Below are 16,978 nucleotides of genomic sequence, written 5' to 3' on the forward strand. Positions count from 1 at the left end.
TATTGTTTCGCAAATTGTGAGTACACAGAAGGAAATCCGCTCTCGTTCACATTTAAGTGGTTTATGTTTATTGAATTGTATATTTTTTTGGGGTGTACTTAAGTCTTATAAAATTCTTAAGGTTCGCGTACAAAGCTAAGTGTAGTATTGTGTTATTGTTGTTGGTTACATAGATAAATGATTATGTTTATGATCTCTCATACAAACGTAATATGGTCCTCGTGTCTCTAATAGCTGACTAAAAAGGCAATTGCATGTGGCGCATTTGAAATGCATTGCAAACTCTGCCCAGATGACTCAAACAAACAAGTTAAAAAAAAATATACATTGATTAGTTTAAATTTTTGCGCATTTTCAGCATTGGAAGCCAATAAAGGAGGGGTTACATAAAGCAATTCAATGTTACTTAGATTATAACTAAAATTAAAGCAATCAATATCGGCGTTGCTGCTTTCGTTGATTGTTTTTCATCTTTCGTTTAACATAGGCTTAGCACGCGAAGTAATTTGTATATCCAAGTTTTAAAATTAGGCGATTAAAATTAAAATCAAAATCAAAAATTTCGATTCAACAAATAGTTACTCACTAACTAAACCGATTCTCTCGTCAGTTTAATTTAAACGTAATGCTTTGTCACAGACGAACACGTCATATGCAAAATTGAAATCATATGTATACATATATAAAAGGTATATATAAAAATATAAAACAACATGCGGACACATTCTAAAGGTTTATACAACACAGAAATTCTAAATTCTGCTTAAGTCAGACACAATCATAATCACGATATATTATATAGACAATGTTCTGGCTGTGAGCTGAAAGTATTTGTGTTGAGGTGCGCATGCATTGATCTGCTAGATCTAATTGTTGTTGATGTTGTTCTGTGTTTTGGCGTTTCACAAAAAGCTGCAAGGAAAAAGGTAAGAGTTCAATATAAAATATATAAACGAAAACCTACGAAAATAGTTAGTTCTTAGACGCAAGTAGTAGGTACACGAGTAACATTTAAAATACACGGCTAACTTGTTTTTAAAAATAGTTTCACCATCTGCGTCAAGAAAGAGCTTGTGTACATATATACGTATATAAATATATATAGATATTTTGCATGTAAATTCGTAATTTGTTTCGTTCCCTGTACGGAGTTTCAACTCTTCTAGCTAGCTTTAAAAGCAAACGGATCCATGACCATTGAAACCAACTCACTTCCCTGCCGGAATCCATATCCTTTCTCTAGTTTATTTGTGTATAACGTTTGTATACAGCATAAAACGACGAATAACGCTCAAAACACGATAAACAATTAACTGGACAATCGCGACTATTTAGTACGTAGTATAATAAACCTCTTCGTTACAATTTATATTTTCTCTATGAATTTGCTAGGTATAAACATTTTACTTCAACATTCTTTCGTTCTTTTTGATCTAACCCGAAGTGCTAGGAAAATCTTAGTGCGTTTTAGTGAGTTTTGAGGTGGAATAATATCAAGATATAAAATACGTACCAATCAAAACCTTCCACTACGATGCACTCCCAAATTTAATAATAACATCTAAATAACATTAAATAAAACTTTAGATTAGCACAATGAGTCATGCGCCAGATCGTTTATATCGTTGAGGTGGCGGAATCGGCATCGTCGAACTTCCAAGATAGCGGCACACGTTCAGGAGTTTATTTGATTTCGATTATATGTAGGCTTCTATAGTGGTAATAGTTTCAAAAGTTCTCAAAGTTTGTAATCGTATCGAAGTCCGCCATTCCAAAGTCACCACTATAAGAGGTTTCGAATAAAGTTTTGTAAAATTAGAAAAGAAAACGTTAATAAATAATAAAGAACCGGAATGTATTAAATCAAAATCATGCAGGCGATCCAAAGAAAAGGTGGGATAGATGCATTATATGAAGGCATAATATAATGAAATGACAGAAGTGCTCAACTTATTACATATTTGTACTTGAGAAATGTTGCGCAAGTTTTAATGAAAGCTAATCCCCAACAATTTAGAATGCAGTTTCACTTAACATTTAATATAATAACAATAACATCAAATTGAGCTAAGTTCGTAATAAAAGAGACAACAGCAACGAACATGCAAGTAATCGAACGACCCTTAAAAATGGGCACGTAGGAATCTAATGTAGCAATCAATTTTAAACACTTGTCAATTTTATTATTTTCTTTCAATCTGAAACCCCCTATGTCGCTGGATTTTTTTAAGTCAGATTGGTTTAGATTGGATTTATAGGTGCATGATGGTGCTATTCTGCAAGCTGCGTTCAAAGCGGAAAAGGAGAAGGGTAAATATAAAGGTTAGAGGGCATGATTTTAAAATTTTTTTCATATATCTTACAAAATTGATCGAGTTGTTGCTGAAAAGTTTAAAGAGATGGCAATACTTTAAAGTGAAAAATATAAAAGAATCTCGTAACACAAAACGAAACGTAAGTAATTAAGAGATAAGAGTTATCTCATTCGAGAGCCCATCTGAAATTTTTGAATCAGGGGAAGACTGAGGCGATGCAATGAAATGAGAATGAAGTAGCCAACTGCAATTCGATTAGGGAAACTGGGAGATGGCGGTCAGGTCGGATCGATCGGATGAGAGCGCTATTTGGGCGTGAGTGAATGCGGACTAGAGCGCAGGAATTATCAACGAGTGAACGGGTTGCAGTGATCTGAATTCAGTGATTTGAATGCGAAACTTAACTAAAATGTTATACCTTTCGGTAAATGGCACATTCAACTAGCGCCCAGTACCCAGCCATCGGGTGTAGGCGGTGGCACAGCATATGATCAATAAACGTCATCAGTAAACGTACTGTCTATAGTTGTATGTCAATAAGGCTTCAGTGATTTCACTTATCACAGGATCGTTGGGTTGAGCGCTTTTCACAATGCTCGCTAGGGCCTCGGCCGTTTCGCTAGCATCGGAATCTGATTCCTCAAGTCGGGTTGGGCTATAGAAAGTGATGCCGCTTTGTGGCGAGATACTAAACCATCACCAAAAAATCATTAGCCGCAAAGGTGGAAAATGAAAATAAACAAAGAGTAGGGTAGGTAAGTTTCTGTGTAAGTACAAGTAAGTAGAGACAAGTGACATGGAGGCATCTCAAAGAGCTCAAATAAAGTTCCCAAATAATTTTATTAGTTTGTTAAGAAAAGAGCCTCAAGTTCGGGTTAGTTGGGAACCAACGCATTCGGTTAAAACTTTTTGCCTCTTTACAACGTTTTTTTCGAATTCCAAGTATTGCAATCTGATTAAACTTTTTGGTCAAAAACATAATCATAATCAACGTAAATTAAAGCATACAAGCAGAAACAAATAGGGCGAATCAGCCATGACATAGAGGCTTTATCGATCATCTCGGCCCAAACATTAGCTCTCCACTCAAGCTTTTAAGCCAAGTATAAACGCAATAGTTAATAAATGGTTTATTGTTTTTTTTTTTGGTTGTTGACGGTCGATTTGGCGTCATAGCTGTAGCGTCGGCTTCCAAAACTTACTTTCCCAGTTGCATGCTTTCCTGAGCATGATGCGGAGTTCCACTTGTAGATCCATTGTCTCCATTGCTACAAACGTGAACGTGCAATGTGCTCTTCACATAACCGGTCACGGGATCTAGAACGAGGGGTTCAGGTTCTGATTAGGAGTGTTGGACCGTGTTATCTTTGATTGCATTCTTACCTTGACGCTTTGAGTAGAACTCACCAAAGGCGACGTCCCTCTTCACGGGACTCGCGTTGCGATCGCTAGGATGCAGCCAGCAAAGCACATCTAGATCGCGAATGCGATCGGCCAGGTTCAGCACCTGAAAATCACGTGCAGTCCATGGCGCCAGCATGGTGACCAGTCCATTTTCGTTTACGTAGGCGATAGTGACTCCACCTGTAGTTATATTGTTATTGTTTTTGGAGATCTTTTTTGGTAAGTAATTTTAACAAACCGAGCTCGCTGTCGGAGAAGCGGAGCAGGAAAGTCCCAATACCATAGACTGAACGCAACAGATCATCCTGAGCCTTGGCCTTGTTGATGAAGCCCATAATGCAACCTGCTTTCCACATGCCCAACATGTGATCTTTGGTGAGTTTCATGATGGCAAAGAACCACTCCCAGAATGTAAATGACCGGTCAGGCATGGGCTCCTTACAGAACTGGTTCCACGTAATGTACTCAGATCGCTCCTCACGCTGGAGTTTCTCGTCTGTAAAGAAAACGAAAATATAGATCAAGACCGTCAACAAATAACGGAGATCGAACTCACATAGGAAATCCAGGTTATCTATAGTCAAAGAACGCCCTGTACAAGATCCGAATTTGATGTTCAACGCGACTGACAGCTGGGCCCAGGTAACGCGGTCGGTAATCATGAAGGGATCGCGCACAATCTCCGCAAACGCATTGTCCCAGGTAATGGTAGCCCAAGACTGGGGCTCTTGGTTGCCGTGCACAATCACCACCACCGGTAAGGACAGGGTCCACACCCGGATCTGGAAATCGTTTACTGTGGTGGTGGTGTAGAAGAACAGGGCGAATTTCTCGTCCATAACGCTCTCAGTGCCTTTCTTTTCTGCCCGCTTGATCTTCTTTAGCTGCATGTTTCGGAAGCTGGCGGAGAAAACATGGTTGTTTTGCTGATACTCCATGGTGCTAGAGGCGTTTTGAATCTCGCCCGATGATTGACCGGAGAGGCTACTATTATCCATCTGTGTATTGCGCGTGACGAACCGTTGCGACTGTATCTCTGTGAATGTGAAAAGGGGAAGCGTTAGGTTTATATACTGGGCAGTAAAAAGCGCACAGATAGTTACCTGACATTATGATGCACTCGACTGTGGGTGGATTGTTGTGGATGCCGAGCTGGGAGCCGATTAGCCAACGCACAGACGCTGCGAAGCGTGTGTTAGTCTTCATCACTTGCGGGGGCTGTTTGTCGACAATAAAGGCGGAGCATACCAGGTTCTTCTGCGCGTTTTGCACCTGCTCGAGCAGATGTGTGAGCTCGGGCTCTTCGGTTACCAGACGTACGCGCATCAACTCCTTAACGGCAGCCAACATGTGTGCGATAAAGGTCTCGAGCATCTCAAAGCAGCGCTGGATGTCATCCAGGGAGCCCTCATTAAAGGGAGCTCCGTTTCCAGCTTGCGCTTGTTGGTGACGCCAGTTCTTGAGCTCGTTTATGACCAACTCGTGGAGCGTCTCGTAATACATAAAGCTGCGACGCATTGTGAGCACGATGGCCGCCTTTTCATCGATTAGACTTCTGTAGGCAGCTTCTGCGTTCGGCGAGGATGTGGAGTTCAGCATGTAGCCATAGTTCTGGACAAGCAGTTTTAATGCATTGGCACAGTTGCCAAAATCATTGAGGGCCTGCATGATCTGATGTTGAACATCGTACAGCTCCACCTTGGGCGGGACCATTCCGAGGGCTGGAGAGGCTATGCCTGGATTTTGCACATTGTGGATGGGGCCTATGCCCTGAACAACAGGCGGATTGCAGCTGTTGGACACCGCCAGCAGTTCACTGGGGTCCATGTAGCCAGTAACCATGGGCGTGTTGTTCATGTTGTAGGGATTTAGCGGCATTGATTGGCCTGCGGTGGCAGCCACGCTCTTTTCGGTGACCAACTGCAACTCTTTTTGTAAGCCGCTCCGCAGATGCGTGTACAACTCGACAGCGGAGATCCGTTGGATGAGGGCGCAAAGCTCCACCACCCGGAACTTGAGGGCCTGGTCGCTGGCGGTGCGCGTGGACAGAAGCTTTTGCTGCAGATCTTCGTTGAACTTGAGGGCCACTCGCTCCAACTGGTCGGTAGTGTTGGGCGTTATTTGCTCGGACCTACAGGGATAAAAAAGATTCATTAGACTATGCTTTCTAAAAAGACCAAAGAGGACCTTTTGCTCGTATGCTGCTGCTGACTTCAATCACCCCATACCCCCAACACCCCACTCTACTCACATTATCCTGTCTTCGATCCAGGGTGCCAAGCAGAGGCGCAGCTCGAGCAGACCCTTCTCCTCGTAGTAAGCCGCCATACGCTGCTCGCAGTCGACATGGCTGGAGATGCGCTTCCACAAGCTCATGCTCTTGCTCTACCCGATGGATATGATGATGGTGGTATAGTGATTTTGGATGCTAAGCTGTGACAGCTGAATGTGTATGGTGATCAGTGCAACGGTTGGGGTTCTTATTCTGGTTCGGATTCAGTTTTTCAGTTTCTGTTATGGGACTTTATGAGCTGGCTCTTGGGCCGATCAATGTCCTGCTGGCTTCCACAGGCAAATGAGTCTCCATAAAATGCACTTGCATACATGCGAACTAGATCGTGTTTTTCTGACTTGGTTTGAATTTAGTATGGTTAGGAGGAGGAAACTATAAATACACAAGCATATGTACATGAGGGTAAGTGCGATGTTTAGGCAAGATAATGTCTCCTAATATTGGATTAATATGTGATGTGATGACGCTATGGTTTTGTGCGATTCGTAGATGCGACCCCAGTGCGACTTTCAATAATATTTGCACTGCAGCTCGTACTCAAAGCCGTATACCCATATAGACGGCCAATTGTTGACTTATCTATCAAGGTTTGGGTCTCCCCTCGGTCAAATATTAACAATAAGCATAGTCGTGTTTGTGTCATATCGAAAGGTAAAGTAAATGTTAATCAGTAACACATCTTTGTTACGCCTTCCATGGTATTACACATCATAAAGAACTGATAATTCGCTTGTTTACATTCGAAACTTATTTACATTGTTCAAAACTGAAATTTTTAAAGGAAGACCTATATGTTACTTCGTAGGTTGATATAAATGATAAGTTTGTGTACGTTAGGTTTCTTAAATAAGACCAATGCTAAATGAAATGTTTTCAATTTAGGTAATGGAAATGTAATGAGCTGTATAATTTTAGAGAAGGAAGCAGATCTCCCAGCTCATAGAACAATACTTTATGAGAGCAGTAAAGAGCTGAATTAATGCGACCATGCTGGCTTTAGTCTTTTATTACCATAACGAAAAATTATTGCAAATGACAAACACACCGAGAAAAACCAGCTCGCACGCAAGTGATAAAGTAAACAAAAACGAGGCAAAGCAACGCGTGAGGTGAATTCGAGACGTCCCGAACAACAGGTGTGAAAATTAATTGCACCTCCGGGCGAGTCCGAGTGCGATCCGTGGGGAATATGACTCTTTATGGCCATGCTAAATAGTGCTGATAAGGCAGCCTGGTGGCGGTAGCGGTGGCGGTGGCGACGGCGTTGGCAACCGGTGGAGCCCTTCTCCAACGAGCCGCAGTTCTTGGCCAAGTGCACAAGTCCGGCGACAATTCCTCGGCGTCGAAACGTGACCGTAAATAAGTGGTAATCCAGACGCAGGGTCCAGACTCATAGACCCGAAAGCCAAACCCGAACCGAAACGTGTTTGTTTTTGTGGTCGATACGCTAATTTCTGTAGTTACCCGGAAAAAAGGCCAGCGGGACGCTCACGTAGCAAATATGAATGGCCCAAGAAAACGAAAAAGTTGAAAGAGTGGTGTAAGCAAGGCAAACCAGTCCACTTCCAGGCGACTCCAGTCCAGGCAACAAAATTAGATAAGGATCTAATGGCAGAAACAAGCCCGAAAATGCAGCTCAAACAAGGGACTACAGAGATGGAGGAGGTGGATGATCAAAACAGGTCGCGCCGATACCTGACCCTCAGGAACCGCATTCGAGTTCGGATGTGCGGCTCACTAGGTACGAGAGTCAGGGAGTCAAGAGCTTAGGTAGATGGAACCAATGCGACTGTGTGGAGAGGTAGTTTTAATTCGTCCGCAGGCAGGTTTCTTTCTATTCATAAGTCAGTGCTGCTGGCTGCTGTTCTTTTCTTTCTTGTTCTGCCCTTCGGCACTTTTAAGTCCACAGTAAAGTGGTTCAAGGTTTGATTTGCTTTTGGTTGCCCCTCTAATGTGTCAAGTCAGCTGGAAGAAACTCAGTCAAGTTGGCAAAAAAAAGAGTTTTTGTTTATTCTTATTAGTAGTACCGAAGAATAGCTGCCTTTAGAAGTACTTTTCCATTTATCAGCTTGAAAAGGTGCAAAAATACTAGAGAAACACAATTGCATCCGAGGTGAGTCACTTGCACGGGGGTTATCAATGGAAAAGCTTCGAACGAAACAGAAAGAAAGCCTCGGTCTGGTGGATGTTTTGATTTCTCGGATCGATTGACCGGCTTTATGTGGAATTGTTCTTGATCTCACTTGGGTTATCTGAGTAGAGCATAGGCTGTCAGGCGGCTGCGAGCCGACTGTTTACAAACAATTTTCCAGGGTAAGCCAATCGCAGTATTGTCACTATGGGAAGATCATTTTCCTATCTGAACATTAACAAATCACGGCGAAACAAGCTATTAATGGTTATATGTGAAATGGATGATTGTTGATTTATACAGGTATTTACCGATCAATCGTAGAAGTTCAACTAAAGGCTTGGCTAATTTGACTGCCTACTTTTATAGCCGAAACCTCTTACTTGATAAGGCGCGAAGGGGAATGTCAAAGTAAGTAAGGCCAACCATTAAGAATGATATGAAAATTACGCTGAAGTAGTTAGAATAATCAGTGTTTGCTGGAAATTTGCCGTATTCATATATTATTACCAAGCTCTGATAGCGCGTTGACCAAAAGGCATCGATGAATCAATTGCCATGAAAGATTGCGTATGGATTAGGTGGAAAACCGTACAAGCCACTTATCGGCCAATTTACTAACTTTAAATAGCCCTCAACGGCTTCGCGGAAAAGCGACTGGAGTTTTCGTTTATTAGGAACTGGGAAACTAAACTACTGACCGCCGAATGCGAAAAATGCCTTTGTCCACAATGATATTATTATGATATTCGGTTAATGGAATTATTATGTTAATTTACGCACATAGCCTCTTCGTAGGTCTTAATTGGGGAAACGCCGGTGTATATTATCAACGAAATAACCAACCGCACCCCATAATTAGAGTCAAAAATGCATGGATGGATGACCGGGTGGCTACCACCCCTCTCGGGGGCCGAGGAATTCCCATCTACCATATTGCAATAGTTTTTGGTCATGTGCTGTCTTTTGGGACCGAAGCGACCTGAGCTTAATTTTCCCGGCAATCTAACTGATATAGGCGCATTTCAAATGAGAAGTGTCTTTTTATACAACCGCGTTAGTAACAACTTGTTGATATCGAGTCAAATCCTTTTTGGGCCCGATTTTATTTTCGTTCTGAGATGGTGCCCCCAAGAAATCCAGTTTCTTTCGCCAACCGCACGAGCAGCAAACGCTCAATGAAAACAAAAACAAAGACCAAACAAACCGAGCACAGACCCAGACGCGATAAAATTGTTTTGCGGCCTTTTTAAGTTTCGGTATTGAATGCGCTGAAAGCGAAAAATATCTCCGGCACGTGACGTCAGCAAAAAAGCACACTACGAAAAAAAATTCAATTAAATCGCTCATTTAAGCAGAGTCAAAGTCTTAGAAAATTGATAAAACATGACCTTGTGCCTAATGCATAGAATAATATTTTAATTTAATTATATATTTCAGCCATTATAATATTGCTCATTACTTATGTTTGCACATTTCATGCGAAATTTTTAAAAGTTTTACTTATCGGACTTCCTGCGATAAGCGCCTCAAACTTCAAACTTCGGTTTTATAATTAAATAACAATTATGCGCCCATGCGCTACTTAAAAATGTAACCTTTTTAGTTGTTTGATTTTTTTCTAATTTGTATAACCCTTAGTAGCATGCTTTTGACTATAGTTCTCGGAACAACTTGGAAAGTAGATGTGCACAAAAGAAAACGAGCAATTTCGAATAGCAAAATATAATTAATTTTAAAAGAAAAAATCATCTGTTATTATGATGCGTGTTATTCGCCTTGCTTTGCTTTGGAGATAAAACATCGGCCGGCATTAACTTTACCGCAAAAGCCGCGATAACCGGTAGTTACCTACTGAAGCCCCACTGAACCCATCCCCCGCACGTCGGACACTAGCGATTTATAGCGCCATATAGACCACATTTAGGTGTGTTTGTTCGGTGGGGGGCAGGGGTGAAATACGAAGTATATTTAGTTGGTTGCAGGCGAACACGTTAGTCGGCGTTATTCATACGCGGTTGTAAATGTTCACACATGTCCACAGGGGGTTCTGGGCCAAATGGAGAGGTGAATGAGAAACGCCCGCGGCTGGCGAGCTTCAGGGGTTTAAAATGTGTATAAAACTCATACCTCAAAAGCGCCTCAAGCACGCAAACACGAGTGTATTTCGACCACCGCACAACAAATATGTAACGAACGAAGCTTTTAAATTTTTTAAATGTATGTATAAATTCATTTCGATCTCTCGACGGCGAAAATGTTTTCAGTTGCAAAACTTGAATTTGCATTGACGTCTATCTTTTGGGCGAGCGTTCGAAGAATCGCCGTATATCCAATGCAAACATGTGTATTGTATTGCACGCAGTATAGATTAACAAACGCTTTCGTAGCTCCGGAAATATGACAGTTTCTAGGCATCCCACAAAGCACCTATGGCAATTTCCTAGTACTCAGAGCTGATAATGCAAAGGAACTCATTTTTCATAATCAATACAGCGTCCGGTCAAGTAGTACGCGCAATCAATTCCAGTAGCTTAAAGAAGATAGGAATCAGCTCTCAAATTTTAAAAATTCGATTTTTCCGAACGCAGCTCCTTAAAGCAACTCCAGTGTCTTCTGCGACCTTGAACTTTGAATTTTCCACAACGAAAAACCTGTGCATATAATGAAAGTGGTTTGCCAGTTGCAGTGAAAAGCGAACTGGTTGGGCTGCTTTTTGCATCCGTTGTTTGTTGTAAGGTATGTAAAGCAGCGGATTCAAGTAAAATATAAGTCAATTCAGCGTTCGCCGGGGAAAAACCCGCAGTTCATAGTAATCTGCACTTACATTTGAGTGCCAATTGTTATGGCATACATACATTCTTGACCAACGGATTGTTTGCCTATTTGTACGAACGTGTGTGGATATTTTTATACCCGTTACTCGTAGAGTAAAAGGGTATACTAGATTCGTTGAAAAGTATGTAACAGGCAGAAGGAAGCGTTTCCGACCATATAAAGTATATATATTCTTGATCAGGATCAATAGCCGAGTCGATTTGGCCATGTCCGTCTGTCCGTCCGTCTGTCCGTCCGTATGAACGTCGAGATCTCAGGAACTACAAAAGCTAGAAAGTTGAGATTAGGAATGCAGACTCCAGGGACATAGACGCAGCGCAAGTTGTCGAATCATGCTGCCACGCCCACTCTAACGCCCACAAACCGCCCAAAACTGCCACGCCCACACTTTTGAAAAATGTTTTAATATTTTTTCATTTTTGTATTGGTCTTGTAAATTTCTATCGATTTGCAAAAAAACTTTTTGCCACGCCCACAAACCGCCAAAAACTAGCCTTCGCACTTACACTAGCTGAGTAACGGGTATCAGATAGTCGGGGAACTTGACTATAGCGTTCTCTCTTGTTGTATCTGTGTTCACGAGATACAGATTCTCAACAAGCTCTCGCCAGCCAGCTGCCCACACAAAAGTTGATTTTTTGCTGTCGTTTAGTTCAGCAAACAAAAAGCGAATCGCAAACAGCAAAGAAATACGACGAGAAATGAGGAGATAAAGGGGGAGATAGAGGAATCAGCCCCGTTGCACTTTTAGTCGTGTGATTAATGCCGAATAGGCGCGTTTTAGATAAGCATTTGGTTGGCGGATGATGACTCACATCGCCGAGCACCAGGCAAGCCACACCGAGCCACTTTGTTTATCTTTCTATATCTGCGATGCGAAATCTTTTGGATAAACAATCTGCAGATTCAGATTGAGTATAATCCCCGAAAGCAGTATGCACACACAATATCTGGCCTATTGCCGCAGCGAAAATTCTGGAAAACGTGTTATCTGCAAAGTGGGCGTATAAACAAGATATAGCCAGAAAGAAAGATCCCCATTTTCATGCGAACTGAAAAGCTCCGAGGAATCTAAGTGCGGCAAGTGGAAAGTTTTATGGCAGCAGCCCGGCACTGATAAGACTGGTTGAAACTACGTATCATAAAAGGTAAGACAATTAGTTGGGACAGTGATACCTCTCCGCGCGGAAACATAATATTTAAATGATTCATTATAAATCCCGCAATTGTATAGACTCTATTCGAAATTTGTATTCCAAACTTGACCATTACATTTATGTGCCGAACTTAAATAGCCAAATTTCTTTTTATATCGATAAGCTAACAATTAATAATGAGAAGTAATTTTTAAGAAACCATTGTACTATTTACGTATATTTTCTTGTTTTCCACTTCCAAAAGGATTTCACACAAAATATGTACGTATTTTTATTGATTCCAATTTAAGATAACAGCATTTGTAACTAGAATCCGCATTTTTAACAACAACCTTTTATAGATCTAGAGATCTCGAAGTACATATGTTAGAACTAATACAATTTATTTAAATTTATGGTTTTGGTTTATGTTCTGGTATATAACATTTAAAACTCGCGTTCTTTGAGTTGGGCAATCCAATTTGAATATTTGTCATGCACTCGGCAGGGAAAGTTTGTATGGGCATGGTATCAAAGTTGGATTGTTATGCCATTGGAGCAAGTAAAGCTTTGGTTAGGGTCACTACAGTTTCCTCGGCCCTTGGAAGTTCTGACCAATCCGAAAACCGACGATTCGAATCCCCCAAGTGTGGGGGTTCTGCCTTTGTTGTTCCTTGCTGTTCTTTGCGCTTTTTGCTTTCTGCTGCTTCGACATTTGTCGGCCAGCCGTACATTTTATATTTTTCTTGTTCAATTTTTTATAAACAACGCACACACACTCACGCTTTCTGTGTGAGAAACGAGTGTCGTTTGTGGTATTTGTTTTTGTACTCATAAAAGTTTAATAAGCATGTCTCAGTGTTCTTTACCCTGTGGTTGTGTGGGTGTCTGCCGTACTCCGACATTGGAAACCCCACCGTTGCACCACCCCCAACCGAACCCAAAGTGACCCTCTTGCCCCGCCAAGTGTTTTTAAACTAATCATTTATCGTTGCTGCTCGCCTGACATTTCGCACGATGTTTGTTGGTTTTCGTTTCCTATACCGAGAAACAGCGGATCGATTGGGGTATATTCGACTTTGTAGAATGTCGGCACATGGTTTTTTAAAACCATCTACATAATGGTAGGGTATATGTATTTGTCCAAATTGTCAGGTTATCGCTTAGTTATCACTTTTGTGTTTGCTCTCAATGGTGCGAAAAGTGATTATTTGACTGTAGATATTTAGATTATCAAACAATACAGCTACCCAACATTGTCTTTTATTGCTTAACTGTTAAGTCTTAACGGAATGTCATTTAGGCTAATCTTATCTGCAAAGTGCAAAGAAAAAATCTCAAAAATTTGCTAATCCTCAATTAAGTCCAAATATATTGTCAGATTCATTTTAATAATAAGCACAGATCCGTTTACTTCGCAGTTTACTTATGAGGCTGAAGCAATTCCAGATTTGAGTTTCGATTCGCTAGTTCTGGGTACCACCTAGAAAAGCATTTTGCCAACGATAAGCAAGCACAATGTGTAAGTACAGTAGGCCCCCAATCTAATGATGGGGCAGCAGTGTGCTCCAGTTACGACAGCGGCCCCAACGATTAAATGCAACGCAATAAACGACTTTGATAACGAGGTGTCAATGTAACAAAGTAAATAAGAAAAGTCGCCGATAAGAAGCAGACCTCGATTTGCGCTTGAGGATAGTGATTCGCATAATCGAGTAATAATTAGCACTGGCCATATCGAAGGTCCAGAAATAACTTTAAACACATGTGGACTGGATTTGTGGCGATAAACTTTCCTGCATATGTTCACATCTGAGGCGAGTGAATTCCAAAACGATATTGAAGGAAAGATTGGGGAACAAACCTTGAGTACCCTAGAGTTTAAAAAAACTCGCAGCATTATAAAATTAATAGTGGGTCCATTGAAATTTAGATATATTTCTTTCTTAAGTAAAATATAGTTTTTCAATGATAATTTGTTTGCCCATCACATGCGTATAACATTATATACAGAGGGACAAAAAGCGCATTTTAATTACTGTTAATAAATATGGTATTTATATAATATTGTTGACCGTCCACCTGACCATCGATTGGAGGACTCACAATGGCCAATGATAATCTACAGTGTCCACAACAATCCGATCGGGTTTATCAAATGTGAAACGCCAAGGGGTTAACTAACATCGGCGTCGCTGACAATCGTAATTTGTCAGAAGTGGTAGGAGCCAGCCGGGTTATAGCCAGGCCAAGAAGTCAGGGTGCAGAGAGGGGAAGCCCGGGTCGGAGGAGGGGCAGTGAGCGACCGACAGCGAGCAAGATAAAAGTGTTGAGCGCGCAGAAGTCGGCGACGTATGAAAGCAAGAGTAGCATGTGAATATGAGAATGATAGGGCCTCGTAAGACAGACACGTAGAAAAATATCCTAAGAGTACTAGTTAAATTTGTGTAAATAAATAATTGATTTTGGGCCACATCAAATGGTTTTAATTTATTAATAACTTATAGAAATGGTTTGAATATATATTTATGCAAAAGGGGTGGAGCATAATTTTTTAATCAGCAGATATTTTATATTTAAAATTAAAAATATATAATTTAAAGTTGATGGACTCGCTTTTCTTCCTGTGCAAGGGAGCGAGTGGGACGCGGTGATGGGAAACAGCTAATATACTCAATATCAGTGTTGTTGTTGCTGCCATTTGTGCTATTGCACTCGAAATTCTTGTTGCCTTTGTTTTTATGGGCTTTCCAGGAAACAACAATGAACGAGGAAGAAGAAGACCGGGAAACAGGAGCATGAAGCACACATGTGCATGTGTGTGGGTATTTTGTTGATGTATAAATAAAGCGTCAAGTGGAAACACATGATGATGGTGCATTGAATTCGTGGCTAAACGGCAGAGAACCTTCGTGAAGGCCTTGCGGAACCACCACACGCCCACCCACCCAGAAAGCACCCACACTTTTTGCGCAGTGCACAATTGCAGTGGAGTCCTCCCACCCACACACGCATTTATGTACGTACCCCCCACCCCTTAATTTGTTGCTCTTTTTCTTCTATTTTCTATTTACCTTTGGTACACAAACACCAGCGCACAACACTATGTAAACACACGGCTGGCTGGTATCGGTTTGTTTGTGTTGGTACGCCTGCCGCTGTTGCTCTTCGATATTTTTTATTATGTATTTGCCGTTTTATTTTTAAATCGCGCTCGCTTCACGCACACACTAACACACTCGACGCAGTGCGAGGGAGACGGAGCACACAGGCACACCCGCACACGCACTGAGAATTTAAAGAGGTATTAGAGTCTCAACAAAAGGTAATTCTATCTGTAAATCGAATTTATAAAGACAAAGTGCACTTGCAAAAGAATTCAACTGGTTGCGCACTTAAAATTTGCTCCGCTTTCGAACAATTCCCTTTAGTGGCTAAAAAACGACTGCCGCGTCTCTAGAGTTGGAGCGAAAACGATCCACATGCGATACTATCGGCCTGTGGACACATGTGAACAATCGATACCATCTGCAGATATCGATTCTTTCGTTACATTTCTGACATACCGGGATATTCTGATTAGAATACCTTTGCTTTAATTTTATAGAACAGCGGGCTAAAAAATTGTTAGCAAGCAATGGACAAGTAGCAAGGGCTTGCTAACTATAATAATATAATTATAATATATAATTTTCCGTGCTTTAAACTTAATTTCTTTTAAGTACATACATATATGTGCATGATTTAATGAACAAAAATTTAAGGGCAGGATTTCCTTTTAAAGTGTTATAAAAGCAACACATGAGTTAAAAACAAACTACGTTCAATATCTAGAATAGATTTATCTTCCACTTCATTTTGTGAGTTATTTGATAAACAGTAAGTAGAAGTAGTAAAAAATTTGATGGTTCGAAACCCGGATAGCCAAGACTGCAACCATCGCCGCACTGTTAACCTAACAGCAATGGCGGGCAGCAAAGAATAAACAATTTACCAAGCTAATTGCGATAAACAAACATTTATCAACGGGGATTTAAACCCTTTTTCGCATTACTGTGGCGCCGCAGATATGACTGCGCATGTTGTCCGTACACACATAAGCTCCCACCCACACAAATACACCACTGGCAATGTAATTAATTGCATTTGATTGATTTGTCCACCGAAAGTCAAGGTTACCCCAGTCGCAGAGAGGCACAATTAATGGTTTTTTGTCTACTCTTGTGTATTCTACACATAAACATAGCGACTTCTTATTTTCACCTGTTGTGCGCAGCAACAAGCGAGCATGGGTAAGCCACCCCCTTTATATCAAGAGGGGGTGAAATTCAGAGAGGGCTTTTTTAAGGATGGGCCCCGTCTAATCAATAGGCCTTAAATAATTAATCCATTCCACAATCGCGCAGCACATCAAATCACTCACCTTTTAGATTGCCTTTTTGGTTATGGCAGGTGTTGTGGGAAAAACCCTTTTTATCCTAAAAGTAACACCGCCTGCAGCTCACGGCTGTTAGGCCACCTAATTACAGGGCAACTAGATTTAAATATCACTTTTTAAACGCACTAAAATTAAGTTGTTTTCGTTTTACGAGAACTCGAAGTTTACGAACGCGACTTCCAAGAGATTTCGATAGACAGCACCCCCGCAAAAGATGTTATCGTCCAATCGCTGGAGCTGCCACCTGTCGCAAGTATTGGCGCGCGTTTTTAAAATGATTTATATAATCGGTGATATAAACAATTTTGTAAATTTTAATAATAAAAAACACACTAACGTACAAGAATTATATAGAATATGCTTAAGATGTTTTCGCTGGTGAACACCCTTAAATTCATGGCTATTTTTACAGTCGCAGCGGCT

The 16,978-nt window shown here is 41.1% G+C and overlaps 1 protein-coding gene across 9 annotated transcripts; it reads right to left on the reverse strand.

The window, feature by feature from the left end:
* Positions 1–45: 45 nt before the first annotated feature.
* Positions 46–16,737, reverse strand: LOC6535802 (signal transducer and transcription activator). Of its 9 annotated transcripts, none has more exons than XM_039375052.2 (10): positions 16,541–16,737; positions 5,971–6,384; positions 4,823–5,850; positions 4,276–4,755; positions 3,958–4,215; positions 3,699–3,899; positions 3,518–3,632; positions 2,734–3,003; positions 1,514–1,783; positions 46–912 (listed from the first exon to the last, which is right to left on the reverse strand). In XM_039375052.2, the coding sequence occupies exons 2-8, from the start codon at positions 6,093–6,095 to the stop codon at positions 2,820–2,822; spliced, it is 2,391 nt and encodes a 796-aa protein (XP_039230986.1). In that variant the 5' UTR covers positions 6,096–6,384; positions 16,541–16,737; the 3' UTR covers positions 46–912; positions 1,514–1,783; positions 2,734–2,819. The 9 variants fall into 9 exon arrangements, with proteins under 9 accessions (XP_039230986.1, XP_015047358.1, XP_043063034.1 ...); XM_015191872.3 differs by having other exon boundaries at positions 3,518–3,653; XM_043207099.1 differs by lacking the exon at positions 16,541–16,737 and adding an exon at positions 15,192–15,561 and having other exon boundaries at positions 3,518–3,653.
* Between the last annotated feature and the right edge of the window lie 241 nt (positions 16,738–16,978).

The sequence above is a fragment of the Drosophila yakuba genome, chromosome 3R (genome assembly GCF_016746365.2).
Source record: "Drosophila yakuba strain Tai18E2 chromosome 3R, Prin_Dyak_Tai18E2_2.1, whole genome shotgun sequence".
Taxonomy (NCBI): Eukaryota; Metazoa; Arthropoda; class Insecta; order Diptera; family Drosophilidae; genus Drosophila; species Drosophila yakuba.

What these genes read in the sequence shown, in the direction of transcription:
- LOC6535802 (XM_015191872.3), bottom strand. Translation starts at nt 6,095, where the DNA reads ATGAGCTTGTGGAAGCGCATCTCCAGCCATGTCGACTGCGAGCAGCGT. An exon ending in TGGATCGAAGACAGGATAAT is followed by an intron (nt 5,851 to 5,970) that starts GTGAGTAGAGTG and finishes TTATCCCTGTAG; the next exon opens with GTCCGAGCAAATAACGCCCA. An exon ending in CTTCTCCGACAGCGAGCTCG is followed by an intron (nt 3,900 to 3,957) that starts GTTTGTTAAAAT and finishes ATATAACTACAG; the next exon opens with GTGGAGTCACTATCGCCTAC.